The sequence below is a fragment of the Pempheris klunzingeri genome, chromosome 3, assembly GCF_042242105.1.
Source record: "Pempheris klunzingeri isolate RE-2024b chromosome 3, fPemKlu1.hap1, whole genome shotgun sequence".
NCBI lineage: Eukaryota > Metazoa > Chordata > Actinopteri > Acropomatiformes > Pempheridae > Pempheris > Pempheris klunzingeri.
This window is the reverse complement of record NC_092014.1, coordinates 16248306-16274989: the sequence shown is the minus strand read 5'-3', so window position 1 is coordinate 16274989 and position 26684 is coordinate 16248306. Positions and strand designations below refer to the sequence as shown.

At 41.5% G+C, this 26684-nt stretch overlaps 1 protein-coding gene across 1 annotated transcript in view; it reads left to right on the top strand.

The window, feature by feature from the left end:
• Positions 1-15475, top strand: part of plppr2b (phospholipid phosphatase related 2b) — a 36724-nt gene extending 21249 nt beyond the window's left edge. The window contains exons 3-7 of the mRNA XM_070828093.1: positions 10587-10707; positions 11213-11463; positions 12513-12689; positions 14356-14486; positions 15367-15475. Coding sequence (XP_070684194.1) covers positions 10587-10707; positions 11213-11463; positions 12513-12689; positions 14356-14486; positions 15367-15475 — 789 coding nt within the window. The remainder of the gene's footprint in view (positions 1-10586; positions 10708-11212; positions 11464-12512; positions 12690-14355; positions 14487-15366) is intronic.
• Positions 15476-26684: the final 11209 nt, after the last annotated feature.

Here is a 26684-nt window from a genome sequence, read left to right as displayed (position 1 = left end):
ATAGTCATTTGGAATAAAGTTTTTAAAAAGACACAAAAACAATGGATGAAATCTCAATATCAATACCATTAGTAACAACTAAATCCAATGTGTTTCCATGAATGTGGTTAGCACTCTGCATATGCTTAACAAGAAAACAAGATCCAAGAAATCCAAAGCCCTCAAATCAGTGTCGTCGTTGACTTTGAAATTAAGTTAAGTTAAGTGATTTTATGATGACTGGTGAGAACAATGGGCATAAAATCTTAAAACTCAGGTAAGAAGTTGCTATCATACTTGGGAGATGATAGGCAGTTACAGTGAGTTGTGCTTTGATAACCACTGATAACTATTTAAATGTTAGAAAATCTCCACAAGCACATTGAGTGCGGGTAAAACTACTAGAGAAAAGGTGAAATTAGGAGGAGAAGGTTTTAACAAAGTAGCTGAAGCAGTGGGATTTAGCCAGGCTTCAGTTAAAAATAGAAAGCTGATGTTCAGAAATAAAATCATTAATATAAAACATCTTGCTAGAGAGGGAGCTAATATGACTGTATCAGACTCAAGCTAACTGTACCAGGTTTTAAGTTTCTCTTCTTCCCAGGTCACTATGAGAATTTTGAAAATGTGAGTCTCAGGCTTGCTGGCATCAGTGTAATGAGTCTTATAAAGTAATTAAATACCCATAACATAAATTCCATATTCTATAATATAATGTGTTTTGCCGTTATGCTACACCATCTGCCTGTCCATCCATGTCTATCTATCCTCAGACAGATCCGTGCGTCAGCAGTGGTGTTTATGAGACGGAGCAGTGACAAAAAAGGTCACGGATAATAAGGGATAATCACGGCTTTATCCTGTCACTGCCAATCACACTGGATAGAGGATTGAGAAATGAAGACAGCAGGCTGTGTAGCCCCATGTCGATACGCCTGACCAGCTATCCGCTCCCACTGTGATAGCCTGTAAAACACGCTCTAACCCATAGATGAGAACCATAATCCAGCAGTGCACTCACACTCTAACTCTGCTAGATTAGCTGCAAGGTCTCTTCCCACACTCATCCAGGATCACTCTGTTTCTTCTTAACGGGACACAGATCGAAAGAAACAACTTACAGGAGGAAAAGGAGAAAACGTGGAGGCGGAGAAAGAGATGAAGAGCAAGCAGGAGGAGGAGGGACTTGAGGAAAAATAGGAAAATGTAAAGAGACAAGAAAAGAAAGGGGGGAAAACAGGGAAGAGAGAAAGCGAACAGGGTCATACCTCAAACCACGGTTAAACCTTATTCAGTACAAACAGGATTTGAATCACGAGAGGCGGAGGGAGCGAGCAAAAGGGAGGAAAGAAAGGTCAATTTATATTTGAATCAGGAGAGAAAAAACCAGAAATAAACAAAGGGAAAAAAAGGTAGATTTTTCTTGTAGCCTTATTTCTCCTCCACTAAGACCTGGGAAAGCTGCCTGGCCATGAACGAAACACATAAAAGCAGGGTGAGACAGAGAGAAGGAAATGGATGGGGAGAGTGTGGGTGATGATGAAGCTGAAGCAGCTAAATTGTCATGGTTACCATCACTGGTGTGCGAGAAAGCTGCCTGCATATGTGTGTGTGTGTGTTTGTGTGTATGTGTGCGTGTTTAAAGTAGAGTGCTGGGCTTGTACTGTCAACAAATGTCATGTGATATTTGCAGAAGCTTTATGTAGACTTGATGTAATCCTCATGAAGGTTTTTGTGTTTCTTTTCACAATAACTACCGAGGAGCAGCTTTCAGTCAGTATGACATCATTTTTAGAAGGGGCGTAAATGAAAAGCACTTCCACTGAAAACCACATTATATATCCATGAACACATACATTCAGGAATTTAACACTGCAACAGATATGATTCACTGGGTAGCAGTTCATGGTGTAAATGCGTAGCTAAATTTAATGTTTTCTCACAATGTCCCCAAGCTCTTAATGATGAACGAAAAATCCCTAACACATCTGTAAAAAATGCGCAGATACACTAGCGTAAATTTCCACACTCCCCCTTAAGCTTATGCTGCTTTTTATATGTTGTGACGTCAAGCCAGCATTTAATGCTGCATCACTTGTGTTCCTGTTCTAATTACTCATAGTACAAAATGAGTATGTCACACTGCTCTGACACAGACAGAAAGTGTGCACTCGAATATGTCGGTATGTGATTTGATGTCTTTCTTTTTTATTTCTTTGTGGAGGAGCTGTAAATCGAAAGTGATGGTTGAATGGACACCCAGGATACATCTTCTGTTAAAAAAAATAAAAATCCACCAGTTTACAGTTCCCGTCTGTATCATTAGATACCAGTGGTCAGCTCTATTGTCTTACTACACATCTTTGGAAAATTAGGTTTTCAACCGACTGTATTTCTCTGATGTGCCCTTATGTGTGATGATCAACCCTTCATCCATTTCCTCTTCACCTTTTTCTCCTTTTGATCCTCATTGTCATCATTCGTCAAGCAAGACTGCACACACACACACACACACTCACACACACACATACGCGCACACACACACACACACACACACACACACACACATGCACACACGCCTTTGACCCAATGTATACCATTGTGTTCTGTAACTAAAGAATACTTACCTATCCTTGGCTCTAATCCTAACTTAACCATCACTTTTTGTTTTATCAGTAACAACAACATAGTTTAGAAAAATGTTTGTAGTAGGGCCCATTAAAATGCTCCCATAACACACTGTTGGCCCCACACTGGGAGTGTGCTCCCAGTTTTCTGCCATTCCCAGAGTAAAAGATTGGAGGGAACTTGTGCGCCTTCTTAGATTTCAAACATCTATTCAATGTTTTTTATAGGGTACGCCGCATATAACTGTTTCACACTGTTTCTAAACTGCCTTCATGTAAGGCATATAATCAATTGCGCTTGAACACACCACAAATCCAGCTACAGCCCATACAGCTAATGGGAAGGCATGATATAGTCCCCAAAGTAGTGTTTCTGTGTCAGCGTTGTCATGACCAGCGGGTCAGCACACAGGTGTCACAATTTCCTTTGTTGCTGTCGACAAAACAGCAATTCAAGACTGTACATTTTAGATTCTTAAGATTCTGCTGTGGTTGTTGGTTTTTTTTCGAATGTGTGTTGGATGAATAACTTATTTAGAATCACACACACCATAGTCACATTTTCAAATCTCTCTAGCGACATGGACAGGAAATTTATATTTTATGGTTAAACCTGCATAGAACATTCTCTAACCTAAATTACATTTTGTTTTTTAGCTCAGCCAGAGACTAAACATGATATTAGATCATTAGCCTGATTAATGAATTTGCACATTTCTCCTGCAATAGATTGTGGGAAAAAATCATTCATCCTCCATGGTTGCTTGTGAGGACTTGAAAGTATTTGAATGTAAAAACATCTTTAATGTTACGCTGAATTTCCAGGGAGTACTTGCTCCCATCCACCCCCCTCCAAACTCACACACATGCACGCACACACACACGCACGCACACACACACACACACACAAACTGTTTGGAGTCACGCTCATGAAGCAAAAGAACATCCTGAAATCAACTGTCGCCATGTTACAAAAGGTAGAAAATCAAAGAAGGCCAATTAAGACCCACTCAACCTCTGGGGTTTTTCACATCACTCTCACTGTGTCACTTCTATTCCCACAGACATGCTTACAGCTTATCTGTGTAGTTGTCAGAGATGAAAAACAGAGTTGTTACCCCCTTGACAGAAAAGTCTTACCAGCAGCTTCTATAGTACAGACACGCAGACCTACTTTCAGGGCCATGCGATCTCTGCTCCCTGAGGCAGAAGGCAGTTTGTGTCAGTCAGTCTTTTTCCGTCATTTTCACCAACTCACTCATTTTCTCTTATTCTGTCCTACCCTATTTTCTGTTCTCCATCATCTCTTTGTTTTCTCATTTCTTCATCCTATTCTTTATCTTCAGGTATTTACGCACAAAGGTCTGCCCGTATCTAAATCAAACCACCTCCTCTGACTAGTTGCGATCTCTCTTTATCCTTCTGACAATCCTATGATAAAATAAATGCAGCTTACAAAAACACAGCAATTGCCTCCAGAACACTCAGTCAACATCTGCTCAAAACTAATTGGCTGCCAAGCGATTCTCACTTTGTTCCAGTTGATTTAATATCAAACTTTACCTTCCACCAAGATTTACAGTATGTAAGAGATTACAGTTTGAAAATTAACATTGAACCCACTGGCAGGTCTCACACACCTGCTTTGTGCACTGACAAAAACACAGTTCTTTAGCTACTTCTGTACTATCACAACAACTTGTCTTACGCATTCTCATTTTCTTATCAAATCTTCAAATTGGTTGCATTTTTGCTTCCCTAACCATCTTCCATCTGCAACATCTGCTTGAAATGAATTATAAAGTCTTAATCAGAGTGAAGCGACCTCAGGTCAATCAGGATCTGTCAGTGTTTTAGTTCACAATCTGGTGACTCATATGTTTTATGTTTTTAGAGCTGGGATCACAATCTGGTATCACAACCCATTATTTGAGTTTGCAGTTATTTTCTAAATAGCTCTGGTTTTGAATGGGATACATGAGGGTTGCTGCGCTTGTGTTGTTAGTTGTTTGCTGATTCAATTCCACTTTCCTCCAATATAACTGGCACAATATTTCAATTAAATAAGTTTAGATGAGGTAAGAGAAACACTGGAGGGATTAAAAAAACATCTCCCACACTGCCAACTATGCTGATGACTGGAGATATATAGTATTGAAGTATATATTATGAAGTATATAGAGAAGACCTGTATAGTATTACAATTATTCACACGTAATAAGTGGATGCTGTGGCTTTTTTGTTTTTTGTTTTGTTACATCGACTCTGTGAGAAGGGCAGCCCTGAATGATGTGATGTACAGAGGGATGGCAAGAAACACCTCAGCATGGATATGAAGGTGTGTTTTGCTGTGGGCTACATGCTGGTACACTGATAGTCCACATCTACACTACTTTGAACCTCAAAAAATACACTAAACCACAAAAATGCTCTCAAATGACCCCCACCATCCTCCCGTCTGTTAAGGGCAGACTAACGTAGTAGAGAATCTGTCTCCCTTTTTGTCTTATCTCACAAGAATCTTCCACCATTTTCCCACCCATAACACAAACTCATACATACACATATTATTTATTTATTGTCCTTACCTTTTTTCATTAATTTTCTACTGCTGTGACCCTTTGTTTGTATATCAGACTTTGCATTGTGTTTCTGTGCCAGCTGTAATGATGGCGCTGAATTGTGTGTAGTTTCACTTGTTTTTGGTTTGCATATCAGTAGGTGTGTCCTTGTGCTTGTGTATTTGTTATGGCCTGAACACTATTATGATAAAAGGACAATGACATCTATGGATTGCAGTTGCTGTATTGTAAATATCACAGGATTTAGTGTTACTTTACCAGGAGTTCTACTAAAATGGAGCTGTGGTCTGAATGAAAGCAGGCAGACAGAGAGAGAGATGGTATCTTAATGGTATGCTTGATTTTAAAGTTTTTTCTGTTAGAAATTGTCCTAAATTGCATTCAACTGTATGTTTTATGTATAATTATATACATTAGCTCCTTTTCATAACATCCGCACATCTATTCAATAGTATACCAGCATTCAGCCACCATCATTGATGATAATGTAGTATTGGAAGCTTTAAAATATAACACAAATATAACAACTGGTGTTATAGCAAAACAAGATGCAAACATAACATTGGGATATTATACTGTTACGGTGAAAATGTTAAGAAAAATCTGCCTATTTACACATTCAACAGACATGGAACAACATTATCATTCATTTGAAGTCATGTTTCCTTCCATCAGACGAAGTCCAATGAGTTATATATTCACTCTTCTTTTAGCTTTGTTTTGGTCTCCACCAGCTCTGGGGGACAAATGTCTGTTGTGTGGTGCTGGGCAGGTAATGGGTTTTTAGAGCTTGTTTGATGAAAATAACTCTTGAGTTACGCAAACACTAGTTGTGGACCGTAAACCCAAAACAAGGAAATGAAAGATGCTAAATTAGTCCGCTGAGCAGAGAACTGCAGAATTGGGTGATAATTCTCTAATTAATCACACAGGGCTGCCATGAAAACATCTGTGAAATATCCTGAAGCTAGCATTGAGAGAAAGGCCAAGAGATTGTTGTGTTTGTGTATTCTATGCATGAATATTGATTTCTGTAGTGAATTTTCTGAATTAGAAGCTGCTGGATAGGACCGAGGATACTTCACAGCTTAGTGATATCAATACATTTTAGATTACTTTCTATTACAGACGTTTCATTGTGATTAAAGTGGATGCTCAGTGAAGCAGCAGGAAGCAACCTTTCAGTGGGATCAGAATACAAAGGGATTAGTATTGACACTGGATACTTTTGAATTTATGCCTGTGGGAGAAACATAGCTTATAACAACTCAGCGGGCGCCCATCACCATTAAATGTTGATATCAACACATGTGCTTGGGAGCAGTTGCAAAAAGTAACTGAGTGAATGATAAAGGGGTGGACATGGCAACCGCTCCCCTAATGAGACTGTAGACTTCATTCTCCATCTCAGTGAGAAGCAGGGAGAGAGCATGCCTAAAAAGGACTAACAAGCCCATTCATTGTCCGATGTTATTATCTGTTGCTGGTACTTAATACAATACAGCACAAGCTGTAAGCCGATGAACATCACTGCCGTTGCTGTAGAAATGAATATTTCATTCAAATGTAAACCCTCAAATGCATGTTTCAACAAGCCAGATCTTCTGTATTATTAACAAACATGCAGAAGTGCACATCACAAACGTCTCTCCCTCTCTGTTTCTATGTGCCCTTCAGTCTCTCTCAATTTGGTTTGATGTTGCCATCAAGGAATCATCAAGACACATGGCGCAAAAAGCATGAAAGCATGAAAAAGAAAAGAAAAAACTTCTGTGCTGTGCAACCTGGCAATCTAGTCAAAAATAAAATATAGACAATGGCAATCCACACCTTACCAAAGAGTTAATGTTGTTAGATCCCTAGTCTGCAATTAGTGTGATTGTTTCTACTCTGCATGTTGCCTCGAAGAAAACAGTATTAACTTAATAATTTAAATATATAGCAGAATTATCAGTAAAAAATTATTTCAACAGGTACTTCAAATTATTGTAAGAAGTAATGAACCAGGTGTTGCCATATTATAGGATCACTTGTTTGTATTTTGTACAAATCAGGATGAAAATGTGTTTAAATGATGAACTTTTTTAAAAATGGCTCAAGTCTTCAGTGCCATAAGGACACATTTACTTCATAGATTGATTCCCTTTCTTATTGAATGTTTTCAACATCATTAAATGTACGTAATGTTTTTAGTGTGTATGTACGTGTATGTGCTGCAGCCATGTAGCACATGTGTGTCCATGTTGGTCACACATCCTGCTGCCCTGCAGAATTCCTTTTTAATGTTAAACTCTAAACTCTAAGCTAAACTCTTCTATTGTTTGCATCTTCCTGCTGTAACGCACATCACTAAAGTGGCAAACTCCCTTGGGCCACACAGCTGTGGAAATTTTGACTGTTTTAATTATGTTGCAATCAACCTCTTTTTTTTTAATCAGTAATCTCACTTTCACAGTTACTAATTGCCAGCAACACCATTTACAAGTTTGTTATGCCTTCTGCCCTTTTGGCTGCTAGCTTGCTATTATCAGTGTCTGCTGTCTCCTCCGCTCCACTTCTTCCTCTTCTTCTGCTCTGCACTCACTTTACAAGAGCATCTCCCAGAAATACATAAGGACAGTGACAGTTTATTCAGCACACTTATGCCCGAATTTTCTAATGAGCCAGGATGAGAACAGGCATCAGTCTTACATTAAAGTCAATCTACATAGTTTTCTCATGTAGAAATACTGCGATACTTTGAAATTGTCATTTGTTCCCTGAGTATATAATCACCTCACCTCATGTTCTGGCACAACCCACAGATACTCTGATTCATCTTATGCCACACCTAAATCCAATTCAAAGAATTAAGGGAATATTTCTTGAGTTTCCTGATGCACAGCTCTAAAAAAGAGAGAATCTGAGAGCTGTGGAGAACCAGATGTTTCAAGACCTACCTTGTTTAGACAGTTTCTTACCACACTTTTATTAGCACAGACAGAGCCGTCACATGCCCCATTGGACAGTTTCCTTCACGGTACTTGTTGCATTGTATATTTAAGGCAATCACATATTATGTAAGCATCTCTGTCTCTGTAGCATAACAGGAAGCTTGCACTGATCGCTGACTGATAGGTGTCACTTTACTCACTGCAGGAGGCGTTGCAGGAGAGGATGAATGAACTCATATTTCTCCCTAAAACCGACATGGCAGGTTGAAATCTGTCACGCCCAATAGAGGTGGGAAGGAAAATAAGATGGACCCAAGAAAAGACAAGAAAAAGCGATGATGACTGAACGTGTGTGCAGGACCAGGCCATGCCATTCACGTTCTAAACGAAAAGCTCGGTGTCATCTATGCACTATTGACATACATCCAACCCTGATACTCATTCATGTGTTTATTTTTAAGGTTTTCGCTTGTGCCAGTAATGACAGTCTGGAGTCATTTTTGTCATGAGCAGTGGGTGATGTGATTTTGAAGTGGCCTGGAGGTAAACATGTGCTGTGTATAATCCAGCTGTCTAATCTTTGGCTCCCACCAGCTTTGCCAAAGTGCCTGCAGGAAGGTACCAAAGCTCCACAAGCTACAGGGATAATGAATTATGGCTGCTACACGCAGACCTCCCTGCAGAAATAATGAAAGCATATGAAAACTTGTGTGTGCTTCATGAGGAGAATAAACAAGTAGGCCTAATGTAAGAGAAACATATTTTTATCTTACATGGCATTTTTTGAAGAATCTTTAGACAGACATATGACCACGTCCATGTATATAGAAACACTTTGGACAATTTCTTCTCTCTCAGTAGTTAACTTTTCTTTTGAGGGTTTGCTGAGCTTCGGCAGTGTTACGCTGTCTCATTTCGGTCCATTATCCACAATCTAACCTTGAAGTAATGGTTGACCTGAGAGGAGACTTGCTCATCGACATCTGGATGGTTGTTTGAATAAGTTAAAATGTTACTCATTGTCTCCTCTTTACATATTATACCCACTAAAAGGCTGTATACTTCTAACAGAGTCAAATTTCACTCATTCACCCAAAATGGAAAGATTGCAACAAAAACTGAGCCCTGCTTTAGGATGCACCACCCACCTGAAATCATCAACAGTTATATGATTGTTTACCTCTTTCACGTTTCATGAAAGAGCAAAAGGAAAAAAAAAAAAAAAGTGTGCAAGATTTTTTTGGTTCAGGGTTGATGAACCAACATAGTTGTCTTCTCTGGATTCTCTAGATTCTCTGGAGCGCAACATCTTTGAAGTATTGTTGTGAATTTATGCAAAAGCTTGAAGGTTAGCAGGGAGCTACAAAAACAACCACACAGCCATCATATCTTTGGATGACATCTCAAGGAACCCAGAACCTCTCTCCCTATCACACATGACCCCAGAGCTGCATAGTGCTGCAGCACTCGGGTCATGTTATACAAAAAAGACGTAATTTATGTTGATACACGAGCCCCACATTTCTCACTGAACCTTGCATTGCTGGCTCCACAACATCCATGCTAAAGTAAACCTCAGCATCCAACTGTCGCACTGAGCGCAATGGGTTTTGGTTCATTAGCATCGTCTCGAGCTCCTGGCTCTGGGTCATGCATATTGTATGACCATGTAACCTACATCTATTCATGCTTTTGTCAGCAGGGGTCTCCTGATCTGACAGGTTCAGTATGCAGGGTGTAATGCTGTCCAAGAATGTGCTACGTGGTGTGTAGTCAATTAAAATTTATTCCCCTGTCAAAATAGATCAATGTCCTGCTGATTCGACTTGATTCTTAAACTCTTAAAACTGACTCTTAAATGGCTGCTAGAGGCTCTGGGTCTGTGCTCTTTAAATGGGTGTTCGAAATGTGTTAAGGCTATAATGTAAAAGTGAAAATATATAATGGAGGTTTTATTGAGGTGTGATCAGGATGGGGTAAGACATTAGCTAATACATTTCAACTATTTCATGAAAATAGTATAAGATGTGTCTGATTTATGTTACCTGGCAAACCCAGTGCTCACTTTTGAGGCTTAAAACCCACATGACATTATTAATCAAAGTATAGTCATGGTTTTATGGTGCTGCAGTAAATTTGTTCAGCAAAAAGGAGAGCTTGAGGGATAGAAGGTCTATGAGACATTGAGGTTGACAAACTCCCACTGATGAGAGTGAATGGGAGGTGTTAATATTGGGATTTACTAAAGCAGCATAAAATCAGCCAAATGGTGAGAGAAATATAAAGCAGACTGGCCAAGGAAATATGTAGTCTTTGCAAGGCTGAGGGAGGAACACTCATGAATAATTTTGCAGCACACCACATTTAACTAACAGAATATTCAGTGATGCTGATCAATCCTTAACTACAGGGTTTTAGCTTTCTGTTTGGCAAAAATGTTCTGTCTGTCTCTCTTTCTGTCTCAGATTCTGATCGGGGAAGTGACCAATTTCTTCGTGAAGACAGAGGGAGCTCAGGAGAAGACCATAGTGACTGCTGACTGCTGTTATTTCAACCCTCTCCTCCGTAGGATCGTACGTTTTCTGGGTCAGTTATAGTCCTGAAGATCAGAGGTTCTAAATAGAGCCTCTGTACTCTGGGACCAAGGCTCATTAAGACTTACATCACCCCCCCTCTGTCATAAGGCCAGAAAGAGCCCTTGTCCTAAGTTAAGGTCTCCTGCGGACTAATTTTCTACGCCTTTCTCTTCCAGTCCTGTTCTGTGGATGTTCTGTGATCTTTTTCATCATCTTTATAGCCTCATTTTTGTGATGGACGGTATTTATGAAGCCTATGAAGGCTATGTCTGTCTGGCCTTTCACTCCCACACAGACAGCAGTCAGAAAAACAATTTACTTCTTATTTAAGTGCTTGTTTCTGACTCTTACCAGTCTCACTGATTCACGTTTGAGTTCAGATACACCCTCTCTCTCTCTCTCTCTCTCTCTCTCTCTCTCTCTCTCTCTCTCTCTCTCTCTCTCTCTCTCTCTCTCTCTCTCTCTCTCTCTCTCTTTCTCTCTCTCTCTCACTTTGTCTCTCCTTTTTCCCACAGGTGTCTACTCCTTCGGCCTCTTCACCACCACCATCTTTGCCAATGCAGGTCAAGTGGTCACAGGAAACCAGACGCCTCATTTCCTGTCGGCCTGTAAGCCAAACTACACAGCTCTGGGCTGCCAGTCTCCACTGCAGTATATCGCAGAGCGCCGAGCCTGCACAGGAAACCCATACCTGGTGGCATCCGCCCGCAAATCCTTCCCCTCTAAAGATGCAGCGCTAAGCTTTTATTCAGCCATCTACACAGTGGTAAGGACCTTTTGAGGGCGATGGGTTAACGTAGACACACCAGGGAAACTGTGGGATACGATGATGGCTCACTGTTGCAAAAACTGGAAAGTGTGAAAAATAAGTCAGAATATAAGTTTTGAAAATACTTTATAATTAGACAGCAATTACAATTTAAGAAGTTAAATAACAATAATAGCAATACAATGCTCAGTTCCTACAATTATAAATGTAAATAATGACTCTAAGGCACCAATAACAACAGAACTTTATTGATTTTTGTTTCACTTCAGTGTGCAGTTTCATCTGTAATATTGTATATCATCAGTAATATGAGATAATATTTCATCTGGAACTAAATAATAGTGATTCCAGATGTAGAAAAATCTTATATCACAGTACCCATACCATTTTCCCATAATAAATAAATAAATGAGAAATAATAAATGGTCTGCCAATACTTTCAATAACCTTTTAAGGCATGTACATACTGTAAAATACATTAGACTAAACAAACTCATTATTATTATCATAACTTAGTTTATATTATCATAATTATTGGATCTACACATTCTCTTAAATTGAATGATAAATCATTTCTGAGTATATACCACACTTTGACCCCAAAGGCTGAAATAAACATCTGCTTTAATGTAGTACAGTAGATCATGTCTCATCTCCTGATGGTAACACAAATGACCTTATTCTCGAGGATCAACGATGTGTGCATGTACAGTATTATTTACGATTTAAGTACCCTACTGATGATGTTTCATTCTCTTTTTAATCACTTTGCCATGTTCCTGTCATTTTTCAGACGCATTAAATCAAGTCTCTTTTTATGGTGCTTTCTTTTTGTACCTCATCAAACCCTTCAGATGCTCTAAAATCGCTGCAGAGTGCGGCCTCTTGTGGCTTCTTCTTCAAGCTGTTCAGTCTATCAAACTACTCTGCAGCACAGTTTGAATTATTTCAGCTGGCTGAATCAAGACCTGTAGATTCAACACCGAGTTCAGCCCACTGTGAACAAATAACATGACATTTCTTTATTTCATATGTATGTCTTCCAGATGTACGTGACCCAGGTGTTCCGGACCAAAGGGACCCGTCTGACCAAGCCCACCCTGTGTCTGGTGCTTCTGTCTCTGGCCGTGTTGGTGGGGGTGTTGAGGGTGACTGAGCACAGAAACCACTGGAATGATGTCCTGGCTGGGTTTGTGACCGGAGGAGCCATCGCTGCCTTCCTGGTGAGAAGGAGAGGAGGGAGAGAGATATGAGGAGGGAAGGGAAGATGGAAGAAAAGATGAATGGAATTTTAGGGATCAAAAAAGGTTGGAGGACGCAGAAACCGTGGTAGATGAATGGAAAAGAGCAGAAAGATGGGAGGAAAAGACTAGAGGAGGGATTCTGACTTAAAAGGCAGAGAGCTGTGATTATAGAGGCACTGAAGTTAATACAAAATGGTTGAAAAGGTTTCAGTCTGGCTTGCAAACAGTCAGATGATAATGTCTTCATGACTGATTATTTTGTACCCAATTAGTCAATAGAATAAACTGCATTATACATAAAGTACTGCACTCTGCCTTCTTATCATCTTCACGGAAAATGAGAGCAAAACACATTATCTACAAACAGAATGTGATCTTTCACCTTACTTGTCCATTTTAACCAGTTTGCTTATGAAAATAAAATATATTTGATTATGACCAATAAGTGTAAGTAGTTTTGCTAGGTGTCTGCCTACTGTTGATATAAACATTGAAGTCAACATAATACATTAATTTACAATTTAATGCATTTAAATATATGATGACTAAACCACACCAAATCTCATAAATGTTGCTAGAGTCAATAGCAGAGATATCAGTCACAGCTTCTCTGTGAGCTAGTTTAACCTGCTAAAGGTAACAGGCTCGGCTGTGTTTTTCTCTCCATCATGACTGAATTTTGTTACTGCCTCATTTAGTTATGTGGAATAACTAAGTGATGAAGTAGCTAATGAAATATCAGTGAGGAAATGGTCTGCTTTGCTTGCATTTATATGATTGTGACAGTTAGCAGAGTTGTTTATTTGATAAAGTTAATAGAGGTTATCAGTCAGCTTTCGTGTACGATGAAAACGAGAGATCCGGCCGCAGGGTGCTGGAATATTTTCAGCTGGATACTTTCAAAATCTAGCTACTCTTGCTAGTTTCTCCAGTGTTACAGACCCTGCCTTTAACTTGCTAGCTCTCTTGCTCTTGCAGTTTGGTTTGGCACCTCTGTTTTGTACTTACTGATACTTTTGCTGTTGATATATAATACTTTTTAGATGGTAAAAAGTCAAGTTCAGGTTACTTACCATGCTTTGCCTTCACAGGGCAGGATAGTATGATGAAGGGAGAAGGGAAAGTAAGGATTGAATCAGGGGAGGATGCAAAGAGAGAGCAGCGTTGGCGGGATGTAGGTGCAGTAGAGACTGTGGGAGGATGGACTGATGATTAAGGGAAGCTTGAGGCAAAAGAGCGTTACTGCATCCGTGATAGAGGACACATGCAATTTTACACCCATGAATGTGAATGGACTGATTTGCAGCTCTACCATAGCACATTCAAATAATGTCATTTGGTCTTGGACCACTTGGCCTAAATCAGTTTTCTGGAAAAAATCTCTAGGGTGAGGGTTAACTTTATAGATCAAAGTACTCCCTGAGGTTCATCCCTAAGAACGTAGCTTTCTTTCCATGCCTTCTCCCATATTTCATTCTTTGTCACTATTTCTTTTTATCTCTTTCTCTCTCTCCAATATTGTAAGTGTCCCCTTCAGTATCTGTTCTCATAGAACATTTCTCACACCAGAAAATCATCCATCTCTGTACTGCAGTGGAGCAAATCTCTGCTTTTTCTATTACCTAATTTCTCTGCACTCCATCAGGTGACATGTGTGATCAACAATTTCCAGCCAACTCAGATTGCAGTGCAGACTCCTCCACCCCCACAGCGACAAGAGCCTTCCATGGGGGTGCCTCTCCTCAGCCTGCCCCGTGTGGAGAGTCCACTCGAAAAGTTAAGTGGCCTCCAGGTAAGGGATGGGGGGGATCTCTCTGTAAGAACATTGATGAGCTCAGATAATCAATAGACTGCACAAAGTGTCCATGATGTTTCACTCAAAGGTGCCTTTTGGTGAGGCAAACACTCATTGGCCATGCTAGCAGCATGGCTCTAGGAGTTGATGATAATCACTTTTCCTCTGGCGCCACCATGAGGTTGACATATGTGGTTATGAGTGAAATATCTTGACAACTATTAGGTGAAAATTTTGGTGCGTTCATTCATATCCCCCTCAGGATGAAGTGGTGATCCTTGAACTTTTAATCTAGTGCCATTGAAACGTAAACATTTCAATTTATCCAATACTAATGACATTCCCATTAGCCTCCAATGTACTTTGTGTTTAGAGATAATTAGCAAGTGGTAGCGTGCTACATGAACATGGTCAGCATCGCACCTGCTAATCATCAGCATGTTAGCATTGACATTGTGAGCATGTTAGCATGCTGATGCTATCATTTAGCTCAGAGCACTGCTGTGCCGAAGTGCAGCCTCACTGAGCTGCTGTCATGGCTGTAGTCTTGTTTTTAAATGTGTATGGGGCTATCATTTGTGTTTGCTGTCAGCTCTGATAACCTTGGTGCTTCATTGTGTCAGGTTGTCTCCTAGAGGCCTTTTGTTCTGTCTGATATCTATGTTTCGTATACTTTATCTCCTGTCTAGACAGCATCATTTTACATTCTTGTCGCTCGATGTCTCAGTCTAGTAAAGTTTATCTGCTCTATTCCCTCGGTTTTACCTTCCAGGATGTTTTGAAATGTTTTATGCTCTTCACTTTAGTCCCTCCCCCTGTCTACCTCTCCTAATCTGCTCCCTTTCTCCCCCCCCCCGTTAGGCTTCAGGGCTACCGTATTCTGAGATCACATGACCATCAGCCAACCCCGTCCCCCGCCCCTCCCGATGTGCTCCTCCCATCACGGCGTTGCCTCACCAGCGCAGTCTAGACCTGCCCTCTGAATGCCCCCTGCCCTGCCCTGCCCACCCCGAAGGACGACATCCTCTCCGCCGAGTCAAATCCACCCAAGTCTGAGGGCCCACCAGCCACAGGAGGCAGAACAGCAAGACGAGCGCATGGCGAGCATGGCTTAAAGCTGCCATCCGCTAAGGACCAATAGGAGATGGATACGTGTCCTTCTGTCCTGTTCTGTCCTGTTTGTCCTCCAAGATGGCCTCCTTTTTCTTTCAGGTGTAAAAAAAAAAAAACAATGAAAGACTCGCCAAAGCCAGAGCTGTTGAAGCAATACTGTGTCCTATTTGCTTGTTCTGTGTCCCACAAAGACGCAACAGTGACTCTAAAGACTGTTGGCTGGAGATGACTTGATTTAACACTTGATCATATCGAAATGATCAAAGAAAATCCCAATCGCCGGTGGATCGTCCTCTAAAGACCATTTTGTAACACTCAGGACAATACAGTAGAAGGAAAGGACAAGAAAATAAAACCAGATACCTTTATGTAATCAAAATGCAGGTACCTTCAAGTATTATGGTACAGAATTTTTTTTCTGTCCTCATAACTAACCATACAGACGCTGTCAAAGAGGAAAGCACTTTTGTAAATTCTAGCACAGATGAACCAATTTAGCGTTCAGTTAACTGTGTTGTATCTCATATGTTTTGGGGGATGTGGGTTTGATCTCTTGCTGTATATTGTGTGAAGTGACAGAGGAGATATTTATACAAATTAGAGCTGTGCTTGTGATACTGCATTTGTTTTGGGCCATCAGTTAATTGATTCCTGAATTGAACTGAGCTAGATTTCCGTCAACTCTCCAAATATCTTCTATCTACTAACTATTCAGGTGTGTGTGTTTAAATGTCTGTAGGTCTCTACGTCCATGCTGTGAAATATCTGGAGGGTTTTATCATTTGACTTACTGCCTATTCCCATGTGGAGTTCTTTGTTAGTGCTGATTTGCGTAAAAGTCTCACTCCCCCCCCCCTCCCTCCCCTCAACACTTCCAAGACTCTTCTTTTTTATTTAATTGACATGTATCTAAATGTTAATGTATTTGCTCCTTTCAGTTTCCAAAATGTATGTTGTTTTTTTTTTAAAGAAGTTCGGCATCAGTTGATGTTTCTACTACTGATGCTACCACTGTTTATCCATCTGTCCTGTTAAATTATTTCCAGATTTTCCTGCTTCAGTCCAAAATCCTTTCACTCACACTGGCTTTAGAAAACCAATGGCACAGACCAGTGTGTGACACAGGGGTGAGACCCTTGGGTTTTGTATAGTTTTGTACAGCATAGTGGTTTCTTTACACAGTATATACGTCATGGTCGTTATGTTTAAAATGTGTGAATAATGTGAAGCTACCTGAAGCTGTCTTGTAGGAACATGAGTAGTAGTCTGATCTAAAGCAGGAATGTAGCGCGGTGGAGATGTATGTGAAATCGAACAGCATACAGCCGCTGTGTTTCGCTCACAACTTGCTTAGGTTCTGCTCTCAGTTCAAAAAGACACTGCAGGCAGGGAACACTAGTAGGAGAGTACACAATGGGTTACATAAAGAAGATATTGCTATGGTTTTATTAAGCGTGTGTGCGTGCGTGTGTGTGTGCGTGCGTGCGTGTGTGTGTGCGCGCGCGTGCTTATTGGGATTTGTGTGTATGTTTATAATGAGCACATTGTACGGCAGCATAACTGTTAATTTGGCAATCTGTTTTCTTAAGTTAAACTGTCAAAAAGTAGCTGCTATAATTGCACACTTGTGCTTGTGTGTAACTGCAGGTCTTCAAAGGACCCCTGCCAAGGCGTCCTAACAATGCCTGTTATAGCAGAAGGTGCTCATTATAGCTCTGAGATTACCTACAGTAAAACTTTTCAGTCTGAATTTTTTGTAAACAACCGAAGAGGTAGAGAACACCGTAACTATCCAAATAATGTTATTTTCATGTTAAAATGTCTCTGTTTTGTATTTATTTACCAAAATAAATTGCGATTATCACATGTTGCTTCCTGAATGACATTTTTCACTTGATTTTTCTTAATTCCTCGCACACATATTTAGGGATATATTTTTGCTCTTCTACCTGCTGCATTTGCTGTTGATTTAAATTGTTGAAAAACAGCATCCAAGTATAAAGAGACATGAGATATCTTTCTGTGAGCAGTTAGCAGCTGAATAGAATCAAACATCATACATTTTTATCATTTACACTTGTGCTTTTCTCACGGTGACAAGTCTTGGGAGACCCTCATACTGTAAGCTGAACATCTGTGTTTGGGTTTTGAACAGTTAAAACACTGAATCTCCCAGTTTCATACCACTGTAGCTACAGTACATATTTAATTGCAGCCAACACACTAAGAAATGTAACAGATTTAGAATGAAGAATAATATTTTAAGTATAGACCTTTTTGTCATTTTTCTGATGTAAACACACCAGAATTAAAAGTTGGGACAAACTAATGGGAAAGTGCTGCCCCTTAGTGGCCATTACCGACACAGAGGTGAATTATGAATGTAAAGCATGGTATGTATAAGTTGCCTCAGTTGAATTTAAAGGTGGCATATTTGCAGTAAACTCAGTGATGGAAAGCTCTGTGAAAATGTACCAGCGCAACCGTCAACATGACAGTGATTGTGGTTGTACCTCATAAAATCCTGCAGAGGTGTATGACCAGCTCAGTTCAACATGCTGTGGACACAAGATGGCAGTGTTTACCATGGCAACCATGCCAGAGAGAGAGAGAGAGAGAGAGGCGCTCAGAATTGATTAGTTTTAATATTTATGGAATCAAACAGCACATTGGGAGATGTAGAAAAATTTTAAATGTTTATCACTTGAGACCTCTGCTGATCCACATCAGCCATTAATTGTCATCAGGCTAATAAATGTAATATAATGGACCAATGTCTTTGAAATGTAGACACAGGCCATTCTCTCTCTCTCTCTCTCTCTCTCTCTCTCTCTCTCTCTCTCTCTCTCTCTCTCTCTCTCTCTCTCTCTCTCTCTCTCTCTCTCTCTCTCTCTACCTCACACACACACACACACACACTCCAGTCTCTCCCTGCCCCCTCTTTGTGGTCCTTTGAGTTTGTGTTTGTCAGTCTTGTTAAGGACAAGGCGTACACACACAGACACACACACACACACACACACACACAAACAGAGAACTCACTACACTCTCTCGACAACATTATCTTTTCCGGAAATTGCTTCTCAAGCACAGCCGGAGCCCCATTAGAAAAGAAGAGCTCTACGCTGTAACCTTTTTAAAAAGCCATTAGTGATGCACCTGCTTCTCTCCCTCCCTCCTTGTCTCTCTCTCTGTTCCTATTTGTGTGTCCTATTTGTCTCTCTTGTTAACACTAACACACACACACAGACAGTTTCTCCATCCTGATTGCCAGCCTCCCCGTTCCGAATCATACAAACTGACTACTGAGCAGCACAAGCATCCTTCCACTCCAATTAGAGTATGAGTCACTGACATTTTAAAGTTCTGCATCAGAGTGCAAAACCACTCAATTTAATAATTTACATGTGCTATTCTAATAGCTTGTGACTGTTAAATCTGTGTTTTGGGCATGAGTAATTCTCTCATGAAATATATTATTTTATGAAATATAAATATTTCAGAAAATGTCATGTCACTCCAGTGAACAGGCCTTGTTTACTACGTCAGAGATGAATGGGAAACACATTTTGGTGATTCATACAATGTTTGCCTCAACATCCTGTACAAATGAGCTTTTAATTATAAAGGCTGCACCCACTTATAGTGATTTAATTTTTGGAGGTTTTTTCATAGTCATTTGATACCTCAAACATTCAAAGCCATTACTCTCGACAGAAGTGATCTGTGTTTGCTTTGGTCTTTGGTCTCCACTTTAACATTATTTGTTTTAAGTGCTCCGTAATCTAAATGAATGGGAGTGTCATGACATACTGTAACGTGCATGGCATAATGCCAGCACATCGTAGATACTTATGATTTCAGAAAAATACACGTGTGAACGAACATATTAAAGGATGTACAACTGCATGTGGGAAAAAAGTTGTATCAAGTGTTTTGTGGCTCCAGGGGGAGCTGTGCGAAATGCGATTAATAAATCACAAGTGAGGTCACGTGAGTCAGCTTTGGTTAGGGCAGAAAATAAGTCTGACACATCTGGGTGTGTGGTGTTTAAAAGAAGTGTAGTTTACCAGATCTTAGTAGCCCGCTCTAATCTCTGCTTGAGGCGAGCGGCTCGAGGCTACATTAGCTGCAACACATAACACGCCCGAATGATTGACTGCAAAGAAGAATGAATGAAGATGAACAATTTCTACCCTCTTTAAAACCCATTTTTAACCCATTGTGAGTCCAACAATGTTATAGGAGAACTCTTTATAACATTACATGTTTTGAGAAAAAGCATTTTCCAAGCAAAAGACAATTCATGATTTTGCCCCCAAAACCAAACTTTAGGGACAATTCATTTATCTATTAGAGGGTCACATATGATTGATTGTGTTAGTGTGTATGTGTGTGTGTGTGTGCATGGGTTTGCTTGGGGTGTGTACCTGTGATTTCCTGTGATGAGCTGAACTTTGCTCCCTGACTCAGAGTCTGTCTGTTTGGCGTAATGCTCCTGACCCCGAGGTCACACACTGTCTGGGGCTGAATCACTGTGTGTGTGTGTGTGTGTGTGTGTGTGAGAGAGAGAGAGAGAGAGAGAGAGAGAGAGAGAGAGAGAGAGAGGGAAATAAATAAAAAAAAGAAAGAAATGCAGAGAACAAGAATGAGTGCCAGTGAATATGTGAACTGAGAGAAATAAAAAGTGCGTGGATGAGAGTGGTTTATCGCATCCCAAAACAAACCAGCAGCCCCTGGGTAATAAAAATGTACTATCTGTCATAGTAAATTACAAATATTGGTCTTCGCCTTGCTGCAGTCTCCTGATTATGCTCAATGGTCTGCCTCTGACAATTATGAAGCCATTAACACTGTGTGCTGGGGTGTGTTTGTGTGTGTGTGTGTGTGTGTGTGTGTCTGAGAGAGAGAGAGAAAGAGAGAGACTCTACGGCTGCTTATTTGAGGAAATATGCTATCGTTTTTTTAATGGCCTTGAAGGCTCCAGTGCCTTACAGCATCAGCCTTGTGAGCCCTTAAACATCAAATTTACATGTTTGCTGTCTGTCTGCTGCTCTGTCTCTCTGATGTTTCTCTGATGTGGAGAATTAAAGAGAAGTTATAGCGACGACAAAAACCAATTTAGCTCTTGTGTGGAGCTTGTGTGGATCATTACTGAGCATGCAGCACACACACACACCAACACAAGCACACGCACACACCAACACAAGCACACGCAAACACATGTGTTTTGGGTTTCAAGGGGCAGCTCCTTTACAGGCCACCAGATGAGGAGAGGATTATGCAGGGCCGTACCACCAATCCACATCCAGCATGTCTGCTAAGGAAGACCATCAACCGGATACAGAGGTCCCAGCAGACTGGATTAGGAGAAGGAAAACACACACACACACACACACACACAATAACTCACCACAGGCCATGTCGGAACCTCTGTTAAGACCCTACAGGGAACACCATTCAGGATACACAAACTCCAATTTCAGTCTATAATGATTTCAGCACTAATGACTGACAGAGTGGTGGCTTTGTCTAACATGATGTTCCTCCATTTCTGCATCGCCTCAGCGTTCATTTTATGCGTATATTAATACACAAGTATCGCACAGCAAACATCTGTACATGGGTGAACACAAACCACGTAAACTGTGAAAATAATAAAACATTTCATTTAAAAGGACGCAATACAATATGCTTGACAAAAGATAAAGAACATGAAAAGACAGAAGAAGAATACAGAATAAGAATAATACAAAGGATAGTACAAGAATTAGGATTAGAAAAAAACACAAAGCAGAGAGTAATTTGAAAGATAGAACTCAAAGGGAGATTTTAAACAAATAAAATTAATAGCAAATAAATGTAAGGCAATGGGGAAATGTTTGGTTCCTATGGTGTGTGTTGTTTTGGGCTGAATCATAATACACCTCCTTATGTGGGTCTATTATATTCTATTCTCTACCTCTTGGACAAAATAATACAAAACTGTTGCCACTGTAGACTACAGTGTCATATCGTGTTGCTTTACATTTTAGGCACTTTTGCTATTTTGTCCTATTTTATCCACATTGTGTACACATCACAGTTCAACAATACTACGAACTGTGACCACTGTGTGTGTGTGTTTTTCTTTTAATAACATTATGACTAGGAGTCACAAAACACCGTGGAGGCACCAACATAGACACTATGAACCACCATATTTAACATTTTACATTATGATGTCACCCTCTGGACATAAAAACCATTGTAGAACAGGTCACAGTCAAAAACACATTATGATTCCAAAAACAGACGGCACAAATAAGCCACAGATCCTAAAGGTTTTGTCACTGTTCAAGGCTCCTATTTGAAAAGATTTTCACTAGAAATTTCACTAGTTTACAGTAAAAGGAAGAAACGTGCCATTTGTGCGATTACACCAATGAGGCACATCAACAACCACTAACCCTTCATTCATTCTGCCAAGAGCCCAAACTCGTATTTTTTTCATTTTACTAGGGCCTACCGGAGCTCCATCATAGACCCATTGAGGTCCCCGGACCCCAGCTTGGGAACCGCTGCACTATAGGGCATGCTCTTCGGCGTCAGGGCTGGACGGAGGCATGGACAAGAGACACAGAGAGGAGGAGGAGGAGGAGGAGGAGGGGGGAGGAGGAGAAGAGGAGCAGAGTAGGAGGAGAGGTGAGAGGTTGCAGCTGAGTTGCATGGGATGCTGATGCTGCTGCATAGGCTCCATCGCTCCACCATCCCTCCCTCGGAGAGAATGGAGAAAACAAGGAGTGGTTATGTGATTCCCCACAAGCAGGAGGAGAAGCGCACGGGAGAGAAAGGAATAGCAGGGAGGGAGGGGGGGCGTTTCCCTGCACACTATAGCCTATTCTCACACTTCAGCATGGATACATTGTATGGCATATGGAGCGGCTCGTTCAGGGGGGAGCTGACAGGAAGGTGGACACAGCGGTAAGTTAAATATCTTTCGCTCTCGTTTACCACGAAATAGCGTTTGGACACAGGTCACAGCGCGGCGTTGCTCGGGGTCCCATCACTTAATTTGGAGACATTTAGAGATAATCCCTGAAGTGAAGAGAAGAAGACTTGTAGAATTAAGCTTTTTAAGAGCCGGTTTCGTAGCGCTGCATGGTATGGGATTAAACGCCCGATCAATTTCTGGCTGGCACGCTTTGTGATTTGATAACTAAACAGGTTGGTCCCATCAGTCTCACTCCCAAGTTCCCATCAAACGACTTGATGAGAATTGCACCTGCACGCAGCTTAATGTTTAACCAGCAGCACGCCAGCGTGTCTTCCTCCCTTGTGTTGGATAAAAGACAAAGATGGTTAAATTCTCTTTCACACTCACTGCAAAGGGTTAATGATTCAATCCACGCTTGCCACTCTGAACTGGGTTCTCCTTGTCAGTGGGAGCGGATGTATTTACAAACAAAGAAAGCTTAATATCCAAGCCTGTCACGTAGAAGACAGGTGCTGGCTATCTGCAATTTTACAGTGGTGTGTGTGCTTGTCTGGTTATCTGGGCTAGTAGGCCAACTGGAGCCTATACGCATTTAGGCCCAGCAAGATTAGGGAAACCAAAGTGTAAGTTTGTGTTACTGAAAGTTTGGCCAAAGGCTGAGAGGGTGGTTTCTTTTTCTGCACTCTTCACTGAATTTGTTTCAGTAGCTGTCACTGGGTCATTTATTTTTTTGCCTGGGTAGTGACTATTAGACTCCACAGTGTAGCCAGAACGACAGGAAAGATTTGCAGTTGCAGGCATAAGCATAAACATCCTCATAACAGCGCCTTTAGTTCCAAGCAATTAAGCAGTAATGTGCAAGCACCAGCCCAGCGTCCGCTCAGTCTCCGTCTCTATCTCAAGCCTGTCTTGTCTTTGCCTCTGGCACAGCCTCTTGTGATTCTGTATCCCATCTGAAACACCAGGTACATTAAAGGATTGATAAGTCTGTTGTGTCAGACATAAATATGAAACGCAGACCGATTGCCTTTCATTAGGCCTTCCAGCTGGAGCCAGTTCACTTTCAATCAAGTCAATTCAGGAAATGGATTTTCTTATAAATGCAAACCAGATGTCTTTCGCCATGAAATAAAGTTATTATCCAGTCTATACAGCTATTATTGGGGATAAAGGTATGGTTGTAAATAGGTGGATGCAGGGTCAGTTCAAGCAAAACGGAGGAGACAGAATAAGGCCTGGTCCATACGTTCAAACCTGCTTGTGCAGGCACACCCACTGCATGTAAGAGTCATTCTCTCATAGCGCAGCACCAGCCTCACCAAACACACACACACACACACACACACACACACGCGTGCGCACACAAACACACACACAGCTAAAACCACACTGAAGCATGTCTTCAAATTAGACAAAGACATTCCAGTGACACAGAGCAGACACAGACTGGTCCCGTGTAGTGAAGAGGGCAGCAGCAGGGTGTATTTTTACACCAGATCTCTGACACCTACGTACATCTCTTCACAGCTCTTGGTGAGAACAGAAGACATGTCCACTTGAGTTGTCATCATCAGCAGCCCAGACATGGACAGTTGGGATGGAGGAAGAGGCAAGAGCCGAGGAGCGAGAGAAAGAGAGATGAGGAGAGAGGACTAGTGGAGTTTAGGTAATGAGGGAGACGAGTGTCAAGAACTTCTGGACGTGACGGCTCCAGCTAGTTCTGGCACTTCCCTTGCAATAACAGTGGGTTAGCATGTAGACTATCACAGGTGTGAGTGAGGTGAGAGGATTGTTAGAGGCAAATGGGGAACTTTCCGTGAGTGTCAGATTTCATGGTGTGCAGCTTTGATTGGTGGAGGGATACAGAGAAGCGTGGATGGCTTATGCATGTGTCTGAATGGATAATCAAGCTGATCTGAGGATGAGAGAGTAGGGAAGTGAGGGGTAAGAGGGTAAACACAGGGCAAAGGCAGGAAAGACGGTGGGGGGATCACAATGATTAGAGAGGAAAGGTTAAGGGGAAAGGTGGGGAGGAGTGAGAAAAGAAGAAAGAGAGAGAGACAGTCAAGTCATGTTTGTGAACTAGCCTGAGTTTCCCAGGGGGAGCTGTCTGTGGTGCTGATGCAACCCCCCACCCCCACCCCCCCTTCCCCAGTCTCCCCCATCTCCCCTGTTCCCAATGACTCTCCCTCTCTCTTGTTCTCTCCTCCTCAGCTGTTGATTGACAACTACTGTGTCTCTAATTGGCAAGTGTGGATAGGGGAGAGTCAGGCTTATTCTCCATGGGACAGACCAAGGAAAAGAGAAAGTATGTGTGGGGGAGGAGATGGGGGACATACCAGGGAGTCTTTCAACGCCAAGAGGAGATGAGAGGAGAGGAGAGGAGAGGAGAGGAGAGGAGAGGAGAGGAGAGGAGAGGAGACAATGACAGGTAGATGGAGATAGATGAGGAAACGACATGGAAAATGGAGTGAAGGAAGGCACGAGGTGAGGAGGAGGGAATGGAGGTGAGGAGTGAACATCTGTTTGGTAATCAGTCTCTCCCCTCAGTGCAGTGTAACACACACTGACACCTATTTGATAATTGGTGAGCCTGCCCTCTCCCTCAGCGCTTGGCTAAATGGTTGCTTGATACCAGGGAGAGCAAAGGGACTAGCTGTTGGCAGTGCAATCTGTTTACTTGGTACAGCTCAGGTAAAGATGCATAGCAGGCTGCCTGTGTGTGTCTGTGTGTGTGTGTGGCTATTGCGTAAAGCTTACAATCGGCTTATTAGTCTAACAATGTGCTCAAGACGTGACTTGAAGCGTGTGTGAAATGTGCATTATAACCTCTGAGCAGTGCTGCTGCATTGTTATTCAAGGATAAATATGATGTGTTTTGTCTTTCTTATCCTAGGTGCCGTCCTTAAAGGTTTGCCTCCACACAGACCTCCTCCTTCCACGCTGCAATCTTATTCCGAGTGCAGGAGCTGAAGGGATGCACGCAGAAAAGGAGAATGAGCTCCTGGGCTGAGAGAAGAGAGAAAGGAAAGGAGGCGAGGAGGTGGGCCTCTTTGCTCCGGTCTCGACCACGGGTATTCTTGGGTTGATAATACAGATGTGGATGTTATTGCTTGAGAATACGCGTAGTCGAGTGGAGGCTTTATCATCTACAAGGGATCAAAAGCAGAGCTCTATTCAGCAGAGCACAATGGCAGAGACCAGGCAGACACATTTAAATGTATAGTCAAGCTGAGGAGGTGACACAGACATGGGGTGGTTTTTAATTAAGCACCCAGAGGTGACTTTTTATGGCAAAGGGTTTATTTTGTTCAATCAGAAAGGTTTTTAAATAGCAACGCAATCAGGGCTAGCCAAATCAAATCCAGCCACTGAAAAGGTTTTATCATCGTAGGTTTATCAACCATGTCACTCTTTACACCTGTGGAGGAAATGAGTTTGTTTCGCTGGCCAGATTCAGCCTCTCCTGCAGAGGCGCTGGTGGGAAGACTTGCACCATGCCACTAAGCTAAACCCTAAGGCATTAGTTCAGGAAGCTTAACGCAAAAGTCTTCAGACTCAGACGTTAATTCCCAACCTTCTTGATTACATACCCTTGTCAGTCAGTCGTGCACACAAGTGAGCCTCTAATCTTATCAGTTGATGAGTGTCTTTCACAGCCCTTCACACTCCGCAGCAAACATTTTCCTCATGCTGAACGGAAATTTGCAAAGTTGGTGCCAAAAATGGCTTTCTGTGGGTCCTCGGACATAAATGACTGCGATGTCACGGGATGGTACATGATAACTGTGCATAACCATCATCCCGCTGCGCTACCACCAACTACTCTGGCACTCCTATTTTTGACTCCCCGGCTCTTGCTATAAATGTGTGATAGTTTGATGCCTGTAGCAGCAACAGGAGACAGTAACACATGAGGACATGTCAAGACTTGCACCCGTTGCTGACATTTCAGCATTCGACTCAGCTGACTGGCTGTCATTATGGAGACTCATACCCGCAAACATACACACACGTGTATATAAACTGCATGAGGGCTCACATGATCCACATGCCAGCAGGGAAATAGGGGACTGATGGATCTTGTGAC